This window comes from Puntigrus tetrazona, chromosome 23, assembly GCF_018831695.1.
Source record: "Puntigrus tetrazona isolate hp1 chromosome 23, ASM1883169v1, whole genome shotgun sequence".
NCBI classification, from domain to species: domain Eukaryota; kingdom Metazoa; phylum Chordata; class Actinopteri; order Cypriniformes; family Cyprinidae; genus Puntigrus; species Puntigrus tetrazona.
The window spans coordinates 11050891-11062356 of NC_056721.1; the positions used below are offsets into that span (position 1 = coordinate 11050891).

General features: G+C 37.3%; 1 protein-coding gene and 1 long non-coding RNA gene across 2 annotated transcripts; one reads left to right on the top strand and one right to left on the bottom strand.

The window, feature by feature from the left end:
• Positions 1-345: 345 nt before the first annotated feature.
• Positions 346-7085, bottom strand: LOC122329093. Its single transcript, XR_006247882.1, has 3 exons — positions 6940-7085; positions 5982-6119; positions 346-668 (listed from the first exon to the last, which is right to left on the bottom strand). It is a non-coding gene; the product is annotated as an uncharacterized LOC122329093 (long non-coding RNA).
• Positions 7086-7268: 183 nt separating this feature from the next.
• Positions 7269-11357, top strand: prim1 (DNA primase subunit 1). Its single transcript, XM_043224234.1, has 13 exons — positions 7269-7471; positions 7698-7855; positions 8157-8263; positions 8473-8546; positions 8640-8776; positions 8882-8940; positions 9028-9137; positions 9367-9458; positions 9554-9686; positions 10191-10260; positions 10416-10522; positions 10605-10703; positions 11081-11357. Exons 1-13 carry the CDS (start codon positions 7363-7365, stop codon positions 11098-11100), a joined length of 1275 nt encoding a protein of 424 aa, XP_043080169.1. The 5' UTR covers positions 7269-7362; the 3' UTR covers positions 11101-11357.
• Positions 11358-11466: the final 109 nt, after the last annotated feature.

Consider the following 11466-nt stretch of genomic DNA (forward strand, 5'->3'; position numbering starts at 1 on the left):
ATGTATACATGGAATGACTTGAGGGTGATTAATTTACATTTTTGTGTGAATCAGCATAAGCAGTTGTTAGATGCAATAGAAAGATTCGCCTTTACATGTATGTACACTATGTGCTAACAGATTTCCACCGAGTATACACATATGCGTACACTGGATGCTGTCCAAAATGGTGCTACGGTGACGAATCTTTGAATAAATTAGTTGTTTGTGTTTTCTTTTCGTACAAAAAGTATTCTCCCACTATCGTGGGAGGGGCCTTTACAGAACTACGTCATTTTTGCCAGGGATTTAAAAAAAAAAAGAAAAAAAAAAAGAAAAAGCATTTTTAGCATTTTACAACGCACATTTATGTTCATATAACTTTAATGCATTAAATCAAGATGACCTTGACCAGTCGCCGCTTGAAGCATGGTTTTCAAAAGGAGATCAAGGAAAAAGAAAAGAACTTGGATGAAACAGCACAGTCTGTTAAACATGGTTTTAGAAGAATAAATCCAGCATCAGAGAGGGAAAATGCACAGCGAAAGAGCTGCTTGACGTCCTCTCCACCCAAACAGCGCCAGTCCCTCTCTCCTCTCTAAGGCTCTGGGGTGTCAAGTAAGGGAATGACAGAATGCCGGCTCATTACCAATGTCTCACATCCAGCAGACAGAAACCTGTGAGAGAAACTGGGGAGAAATCAGTAAAGGAGGGAATGAAATGATGGGGTTAGACTTATTCTCTCCAATTACTGATAAGCTGCAGTCTGCCACACACACACACACACACACACACACACGCAGCCATCAAACCAGCCACTGTGACTCCAGCACTAACAACGCCATAGATCGTCTAGAACTGCTGAAACAATGTAGGATCATAATGACAGGAGAAAACACGAATGTGTTCAGTACGCGATTTCAGACCTTCAAGAGCAGTGTCTACTCTTTCTTATGCACCTTTTCTGCTTGTGTTATTCACCTTCTCATACTTGCATTATCCCAGGAATGTTGTTTTAAGTTCAAAACAGATTTTCGGCACTGCTTCAAAGCAATAAGCTCAGTCAACCCTTGTTGAATCTGTCAGGGTGACTGTTTACTGAAGCAGAAAGCATGTCTCACACACACACACACACACACACACACACACACACGCACGCACGCAAGAACAAGCTGGCCTTGTGGCCTCAGGAGAAATGAATGTACATAATCAGCATAGTAAATTTATTCAGATATTTGCATAAACAATGTGAAACCTCAACTCACATCATATTAAGTTTCTGATTTATATTGCACATCCTTCTTAAAGATGTATGATACATGCAGCATATTGTTTTTCAAATCTTTTTATGTATCGGTATCAGACAACACTAAATATGTCAGATTATTTTGAATATTTTATTGCTAATTTTCAAGTTTCAATCACCTTTGTCATCATTCAGTGCTCACTTGATGAAGGGTTTCAAACATTTGATGCAAAATATTTACAGTATAAGCTCCATAAAACAAAAGCAAATGGGGTCCAAAATTAATTGGACCATCTGCTTTTGTGATTTCCGCAATAAAAATAGTCATAATTGCAACAATATTTGATATACTACTAATATTTGCAAGACAGCTGATTTCTGCTGCGTTGGCAACAGAACAAAACAACCACACACACGTGCCCTCATAAGTACATACCTCTCTTACTGCCATGGGCTTTTTCTTGCCAACGGGGTCCCTAAGGCTGCCCTAAACTCATGAGGTATAAACCCAACCCCCACTATCACTCACTCTCACACATATGTACAGTGTGTCACAGTGAACCCCTGAGGTATGCTGATAATGGATGAGCATATTTGGCTGTTTAATTAGCCAACCGTGGTTTTTGGCATCTGGGTCTCTGGGCCATAGGGTTGTGTTTGGATAAGTCAGGACGGACACACACGTCTGGAGTTTAAAGTAGTCCAAGGTTTTTGATGGTTACATCTAAAAATGTAGGTTGAAGAACAATGTTTTAGTGTAAAAATGACTGAATACTGAAAAAAAAGACCTATTTTAAAGGCTGCGTGCTTTCCGGATGTTCCACGTCTGAGATCAGGTGCTTGACTTTGACCCATGTTTCTGTAAACCATGTTGTACAAGTTAAACATAGAAGTTAACGAATCCTACAAAATATGGTCAGCAAAAGCTATTTTATGAAGATGAGATACTGTATGTGTTAATCAGAATATGGTACTAAAGAAATTTATGTCTCTTAAGGACACATTCAATTTGGGTGTGAAACTGTAAAGAACTAATTAGGTCAGGGTGCATTACACATGCAGTAGTGCCCACAATCACAGCAGGGTGGGGCAGCTTCCCCAAATGCTTGTATATGCTGCAATATCATGCAAATATTGGTAACTTGTTTCTTACATGCAAAAAAAAAAAAAAAAAAAAAGAAAAGAAAAAATATATCTTGATACAATCTTTCCCTGTTAAACCAGGAAACAAACAATGATATACAACAATGAAGCCTGATTGCAATTCCATGTGTATAATACGTTATCAATCAAGCATCACAACAACCAACAATATGCCAGACAAGGAACTCATTATAAAAGATATTTTAAGAAAACTGCTTCCAAAGTTTAAATCACCATGAGCATGACCACTGAAGAGTTCAAAGTCAGAGATTTGAGAGAATTTGTAGCAGCTCCAGACTAAAGCAACGGTCTACTACAGGGGGTCCAAGGTGGGATCGTAGGGGGTCTGCCAATTACTTGAAAAACTCAATGTATTTTTGTTTTTATATAATATTTTTTATTTAACCTACATTCCAAATACAATTTAATATTAATACAAGATGAGTATTAGATTATATAAGTAGATAGGTTATATAAATTACATCACAATATATAATTATTATATTAAAATATATTAAACGGAACCACTGGAACCCAATCCTGAACTTGGAAATTTCTTAGAATTCTCAACACTATAGACTTACGTAGTAATGTAAATATTTTAAAGGTTATATCATATGTTATATATTAAAATATGAATTATTGTATTCAGTACAATTTCATTATTATTACATGGAACCACAACTTCTGTACACACAATTTCTGTAAACACTGTAAATATTTCTGTAATGTCCATTATTATCCACCAAGGGATCCAAAGATTGAAAACTCATGGCATAGAACATTTAGTGAATTACTACTAGTTATGTTAAACGGTACACAACACACATACAGAATTGTCGGTATTTTAGGCCGCTCTGTAAGAGTCTCAAGGTCACACAAAGCTATAATCGAAATTACCCACAACCTTGAGCGCGCCGGAGAGGAGCAAGTACGTGAGAGAGAAAGAAAAGACAGGACTAGATATGAAAACATGAGTATTCTCTTTGACTTTACAGTGTCAGACAACACTTTTACCGAAAGTATGTAGTCATAGCAACAGCAGCGAAGTCTTAGTGCAAGAGCGTCTGTGTGTAGGTGCGTGTGTGCACACAGATTTACTTTTCAACGGCCTGAAAAAGAAAAATCTTGCGAAATGAAATATTTAACAGATTCAGCTCTCTTCTGAGCGCACGTACATTCTCAGCGTGAAGATAAGTGGCACACAGGCACTTATCGGGCTAACTAAAGCGGTACGTTTTAATTAACACCTGTGCCCTGCGTTTATCAGTAATCGAAACGGTCTCCACGCAACCCTTTCCGTGCGATGACCCCATTTGAAATTCATTTGATGCGAATGAACAAGACTGCGTATTAATGTTCATAATACCTCTAGATAGCTGTTGCTGGGTGAGATACCATTAGTAACAGATGTTACCTACCTAACTCAAACGGGAAGCATCCTGCTTAGATCATAAGTGTGTCAGAGTCTGTCTCACCAGCACAAACCTGCACCTGTTTTGAAGGAAGTTCTCTTTCTTCCTCAGAATAAAGGGAAGCCCGGCTTTGAGATTTTCCACTGAGGGAAAAGTCACTTCCACCCACACATGGAGAACACCACTGCAGGAGGAGGAGGAGGAGGATGTGAACTGAACAATAGAGACTCGCGTGTCGGTGGAGTTCCGTAGTTGAAGCCCTGACATGCTTCACCCTGTCGCCCAGATAAGCCTCTCTCTCCCGCTCTGCTTCTCTACCAGCCCCTCATCCTGCCCCGCAACAACAGCCATTGTTATAAAGGCAAACATTACAGTCTATTTCTGTCAAGGCTGATCAAGTAAACAAGGTGGTGCTGAACTTGCACCGCCAACCTCTTTTGTTTATCGCATCACAGAGACTCCGTGCCAAACAAACACTAAAAAGAGGCTTGCAAGTGGGTAGGAGCTAACTGTCACATGAAAAGTTGTCACAAGGACTAGATCTCAGTAACGAGGAGGTTTTGAGCCTCAAAAGCTAAATATACAAACATGCTTTTTCGAGCTGTAATTTTTATGGGTTTCAATCACCGCTACCCAAACTTGAAGTTAGAATAACTGTGAATTCTGTCCTCCAAACATACATACATCTTACAGGAAGTGAACATTATTTAAACGCATTACCGTGTACTTAGGTGAAAGACAGCCGTAAAATCGAGGTAGATTTAAACTGAAACTAAGCTCTCAAGACCAGCATGTTTTTTTTTTTTTTTTTTTTTTTTTTTTTTTTTACAAGCTGTTACATTTTATAAATGGTGAAGTATTTAAATTTTTATAATTGTTAAAGTATTAATTTAGAAATGCAATTAATTAATTGTTTTATACTACCTTTCAAATGTATAGGGTTGGTTTCATTTATTTATTTTTTTCCTTTTAAGTCTCCTGTGCAGATCAAAATGGAAAAAAAAAAAAAATATATATATATATATATATATATATATATATATATATATATATATATATATATATATATATATATATAATACTGTGAAATATTGAAATATTAACAATATAATATTTTTAAGATTAATAAATGTAATAGATAGCTGTAATGGCAAAGCTGATTCTCCATACTCCAGTCACGATCCTTAAGAAATTCTAATATGCTGATTTTCTGCTCAAGAAACTATTATTATTATTATTATTATTAAAAACTATTGTTCTGATTAAGATTTGCGTGGAAGCTGTGATATTTTTTCAGGATTCTTTAAAAAAACTGTTCAAAATAACAGTTCTGTTACTTTCTTTTCTTAGTCTTCATTGTCACTTTTGATTAATGTAATGTGTCCTTAAAAGTAATAACTGCTTTCAAATAATAATCTTACTAACCTACATTTTCAACGATACTGTACATATTGTTATTTGTGTTTCATAATTACTACTGCTGAAAAGCTTTTTGTATTTAATGATAGGTTGCATTATGACAGATCACCCCGTACAGCATGACAGCTTACTCTGCTATTAGAGGCTTGCGTATCTTCAAGAACAGGAAGACATTCATTCAAAGTGCTGAAAAAGGACGACGGGAAACAGCACTTCTTCAGGGAAGGATATTAGGTCTAAAATAGCTTTGACCAGTTGCTACATGAGAACGTCTCTGCTGAGCCACTCAGGAAGTTACTAGTAATTAATATAGAGGCTTGCTGACGGAAGTACAATCCTCGAACATGTGTAAGGAGCAGCCAAGCCGCGTTTAACGTGAATGTACTGAAATCAACACTAAATAAAACAGTGAGAGGCAGGGAGAGGTGTAAATGAGACTAGTACACTCAGACACAAGTGCTCTCAGTCAGCCACTCTCTCCAAGTAGAGCTCTTACTTGTACAAGAGCTCCTGTGAGCTGCACTCCATTAGGATTTACCAGCAGTTACTCCAATAAAATTTCTTTAGAGAGGCTTCCATCAACAAAACCATTTATCAAAAACACACATTCCAAAAATCACATATTCCAGTTTGTTTTGGAAGGCGAGGACAAGGACAGTGCTTCCCCAATCACAGGAGGCTTTGGTGGGGCCTTTCATTCAAAGGCAGGGATATCATTGTTGGTGAACGGCCAGTGTTACAGACACGGGCATCGTATTCAAACATTTATATAGCTTCACCTGTTTCCTGCGGTGACTGTGGACTCAGCAGATCGGATCCAGCGTTAGCTGCAGAATTATCAATACGCCTGCAGTCAATATGACCGTGTCGCAGTCTCTCTGGTACTCAAGTGATTCCTGCCCTCCTGTGGTGAGAATCTGAAAGGGAAAAGTAGTTCAGAAAAAAAAAGCATTTTAGTGTTTGATGGTTTTCTTCTGAATGCAGATACAAAAAGGTTGACTGGTTTTCGGTGCGAGACACTTATTTCAGTACATAAATAATAATTTAATGGCCTTTTATGACATTTGCAAAAAATAATAAAAACATCTCAAATAAATAATTCACCCATAAACATTATTCTGATCTCATAAGACTTTGATTAATCTTTGAATCACAAATGGAAAAGTCAAATGGATAGTTTACAAAAAAAAGCCAAGTAAATTCTGTAATTAATTACTCGCGTTCATGTCGTTCCAAACCCATACAACCTCTGCTCATCTTCGAGACAGAATTTAAATTTTTGGGTGAACTATCACTTTTAAAATATTTTAAAATCAAACCTAAAAAGTCCAGGTAACCAAAACTTAAGATATAAAAAAGGTCATAACGGCATTATAAACAGACATTAAAAATATTACAGAATTTTTATTTTTATGTCTTACTATCCCTTTAAACGCACCATTCACGCTATTGGCATTTTATTTACTTTGTCTGCTAACAATGTTTAGTGATACATTGATAAGTGTATATTTTAAATAAATAAACAAAAATGATACCTTTTGTTTTTAATAGCATTCCCGTTGGAAAATGACATATTTGCATTATTATTTCACATGTCCAACTCCTTTGTTTTGAGGCTAATTACGCAGTTAGCATTCAATTACCTCTAATACACACAATTATTGCACAGTTTGACAACAATGAGGACCATTCTGGAAACGAGACAATAAAAAGTACACATATTCTGTTCACATTTACCCGAGTGCTCTTCCTTTTTCTTCACAAATTGCGTCTTATATTTCTCAAGCTCTTCACTGACTGCGCTGTCTTTTAGGTAACTTTTCAAAAACTTTATTAGGGCAAAACCGTTAACCTATACGCGCTCTGATATTTCGCGATATTTGTAGGGATTGCAGGAGCCTTTGTAGCGCCTCGGGCCTAACGACAAAACACCCTAAACAGGTGTGTGGGCTGTCCGTTTTTAATCACGCTTGAACATCAATCATAACCCTCTCTTCTCCCAGCCTTGAGGTGGCAGCAGAGAGAGCAGAAAACGGTAACTTGAGCCGGGCGCGAGACCAACGAATAAGAACCAAGCGCGTCATTTCCTATTTACGTAAATTTTCCCGCGCTGGTTGTAGAGTCAGCTGTCATTGAGAATAAACACTGCACAGCTTAAGTATGTCAAGCTCTGATTATGATACAGCTTGTTTGCCCGACTTGTTGCCGATTTATTACCGCAGACTGTTTCCGTTTTCACAGTACTATCGCTGGTTAAGTTATGGCGGTGGTAAGTACATCTCTTAGCCACTAACTTGCCCATGCTTTATGATAACGCAACGATTAACCGGCGCTTTCTGTAGTTCTTATATTAACAATGCAAATCGTTTTATATGTTTTTTAATAAATTTAGTATGGCCTTATAGTACGCGAACGTTAACTTTCAACAACATTTAAGTGTTTAACGTTAACCCTAGCGTTACCAGAATCAACCTTTGTTATTTTGCCTCTTGCAGTGTCTAAAAACTACTTCCAGAACCGTGAGTTTTCCTTCACCCTAAAAGATGACATTTATGTGAGATATCAGTCCTTCACTACTCAGAACGAGTTGGAGAAAGAGATGCAGAAAATGGTTCCCTACAAGATTGATATCGGAGCAGTCTACAGCCACAGGGTAATATAACTCATCTATATTAGATTGTGTTACGTTATGTTGGGGTTATGTTATACAGTATTGGGTTATATTTCAATATATTGCATGGCCTGTGGTGCTATATGCTAAAACAGTATATTTTAAGCAGCATGTTGATCATTCTTTTGTATTATGCATATGAGTTTTTATGTCTCTATGCATATTAGTTGAAAGACTTGGCATGGCAATGAAAGTAAATAACTGCTACTACTTTAGTCTGCTTTATATTTCTTGTGCGAAAAAAATGAAAAGATCATAATTGTTGTGGTTCTGTGATTGACAGCCCAGTCAACATAACGCGGTGAAGTCTGGAACCTTCCAGGCCCTGGAGAAGGAGCTGGTGTTTGACATTGACATGACCGACTACGATGACGTCAGATATTGCTGCAGGTACACAGATGCCTTTTCCGTTTCTTTCATTTTACGGACGATTGCAGATTTTTTAATATGTATATACAGTGCCTCGAGAAAGTACCTCATATTTTTTCCTCTTATTTTATGTAAACTGCTTTATATTCCTTTTTTTCCCCACATCAATCTACGCTCCCTACACCATAACCGCACAGCAAAAATAATCTTTATGTATCTTTGTTCTTCAGTGCTGCCGATATCTGCTCAAAGTGCTGGACTCTGATGACCATTGCTATCCGTATTCTGGACCGGGCACTTCGGGGTAAGCGTAACTTTTTATCAACAGCACCCTTACAGCTTGAATGTGTGACAACATAACAAAGACACAATCAAATGCAACGAATCTTGTGCTCAGATGACTTTGGATTCCACCATCTCCTCTGGGTGTACTCGGGCCGGAGAGGGGTGCATTGTTGGGTTTGTGATGATGCTGCTAGGAAGCTCTCGGTGGCGGCGCGGTCTGCCGTGGCAGAGTACCTCAGTTTAATCAAGGTATTCACATATCAGATAACTGATCGTTCTAGAAACTGTTCAGCTGTGAAATCTAAAAGCTGTGATGTAATTAATCCATTGTGTGCCCCCGTGCATGCTTTTTAGGGTGGCGAGGAGACCGTTAGAAAAGTTGTGTTGTCAGATCCAATCCATCCTTTCATCAAGTAAGGGGAAATATAATGGCTCACTTCCTCAGGCATATCGCATTTACACATCAGGGATGTAACTGTATGCTCTTTGTTTATTTTAAGTCATTCTCTGTCTGTGGTGGAGCACTATTTCCAACAATATGCCATTGTGGACCAGGACATATTGGGCAGCAAGGAGAGTATAGACAAAGTGCTCGCTCTGCTGCCTGAAGATATCCTTTCATTCCCCGGTAGTGCTGTGACGTTACCAGTATTTCAGTAATTGGTACAAATACCAGTCAAATTTCTGTACCAGTTATGGTGCCATAGCAAAACATATTGGGAATAATCGTTCATGTGTCAAGTGTGTTTTCATTGTATTCAGTGTGTATCTGATTAGTGTAACTGATCCTTTCATATGAGGAGCCCAGTTGACTGTTGTTTCTTTAAGTCTGACTGCACATATCAGAAAGGAGCTGACAGTCTTTAATAAGGATGTAAAGGACCCAGTGAAGCGATGGGACAAACTCTGCGATCTGGTTGAACGTAAAAAGGTAAAAGCAGTAGATCTGTAGACAATTGAAATCTTTCACCACGGAAGGCAGTTTAGTTTCCTTTTGTTTTGTTTTTTTCATGCGTGTCTGTGAAGTCAAATAGTAAGAAGGGTCAGCACTTCGATAAGGAGATCATGCTGCAGTACTGTTACCCGCGCTTGGATGTCAACGTCAGTAAAGGAGTCAACCACTTACTAAAGAGCCCCTTCAGCGTACACCCCAAGACAGGTGAGATCCAGCTTTATATACTTTACACAGATATTTAAATGTTTGGGGTAAGGAAATGGTTTAGTTTTTTGGAAATACACTTTTATTTCATTATTTTTCAATCTTTTGTGACACTAATTTCTTTACTAATTCAAATATTGTTCTTAAAAAAAAAAAACTTATTTCAAGTGTCACTGTTTCCACAAACATATTAAGAAAGAGTTGTATTTAACATTGATGAGAACAAATGTTCATTTAGCAGAAAATCGGCTTATTAGAATGATTTCTGAAGGATCATGTGCCACTGGAGACATGCAGAAAATCCAACTTTGCACAGGAATAAATTACATAAAATTTAACATATGACCACTGTTTAAAATAGTTATATTTAACACATTTTACCAATATTTTTAATAAAAAATAAATGCTACTATTATGGTGCAAGTTTCATCTGTGCTTTACGTTTCGAGTAAAATGGATTGAAAATGTAATTTCAGTTCTTTTTGTATTCAATATTTTCTTTAGGTCGAATCTCAGTTCCAATAGATCTGAAAGAACTGAACACGTTTGATCCTTTTGAGGTCCCTACGATCAGGTAAATGTGGAATATTTCAGTGTCCATCTTTGGCAGGTTGTTCCATATAATGTGACAAGTGCTTTATATATGCTGTGGTTTCTAAAAAATGAAGAGCTTGAAGAGCTTATGTCTGAAGTTATGAGGATATTTTAGACTCGCTTGTCTCCCTGTAGTCTGATCTGTGAGGAGCTGGAGAAGCCAAGAGAAGATGAGGCGGAGGAAGATGACACAAAGGACAAGGAGAATGAACAAGAAGCTGGAGAACGACGCAGAATCAGAGGTGAGCAAACATTGACAGTTGTGGTGTTTTTCAGTTCTGTGGGCAGGTACTGTGTGCTAAACATGTTTTTTATTATTTGTAGACTACAAGCGGACCAGCCTGGCCAAGTACGTGAAGGTCTTTGATCGGTTTTTGGAGGCAATGGCTCGGTCTCGGAAAGGAGAGATGCTGCAGAAGAGTGGTGAGTTAAAAATGAGTTTCTCCCACTTTCATGTCCTTCACATACACTAGAGTTCAGCTTTTACATTACAGATGGATTGGATGCATGACATTTCAGTCATATTGCATAATTAATTCAGCATGCTAATAGCCTCTTTTTACAAATAATTGTTTTTTTCTTAAAAAGCACTTTTAAATATATCAACATGATTATTCAGTTGATTTGATTTTTATTATGCCTTCTGTTTTTATTCAGTTCCACAGTGGTTCATAATTTAATGCTGGCCATGATTTTAAAACAATAAGGATTGGCTTTAGTGTTGACGTCCTTAAACTGATGATGGTGGATGTAGTTTTGTGACTGTGCAGATTTATTTGAATGTGATTTTGTTTTTTCAGATCTTCAGAAGGACTTCTAAGAAAAAAAAAAGAACTGTAAAATAGCCGTTTCAGAATGCATTTACATGTTTATTTGCTGACTCTCTGCTTCTGAAGATACAGACACTTTCACATACAGAGTGAATCATTCCATTGGACGATCAGTCAAGTTGTCATTAAGTGATACTGTTTCTTTACTTTTCTAATAGAAATAGGTTTTCTCTTATGTTGTGTTTTGTAAATCAAACCTATTTCATTTTTCTACCAGTTAAATAAAATAACTTGTACAAATCTGTTATTTGTTGTCTGATTAAAAGGGGGGGTATACAAAAAGTGGCTGTGTAACAGCTGATTTTAGTCTGAATGAAAATGTGGCTGTGAGCTAAATACAACATGCAAACATGATG

Excerpts from the sequence above, each read along its gene's own strand:
- prim1 (XM_043224234.1), top strand. The coding sequence starts at position 7,363 with ATGTCAAGCTCTGATTATGATACAGCTTGTTTGCCCGACTTGTTGCCG. Across the intron at positions 7,472-7,697 it reads CTGGTTAAGTTATGGCGGTG|TGTCTAAAAACTACTTCCAG; the intron begins GTAAGTACATCT and ends TGCCTCTTGCAG. Across the intron at positions 9,687-10,190 it reads CAGCGTACACCCCAAGACAG|GTCGAATCTCAGTTCCAATA; the intron begins GTGAGATCCAGC and ends TATTTTCTTTAG.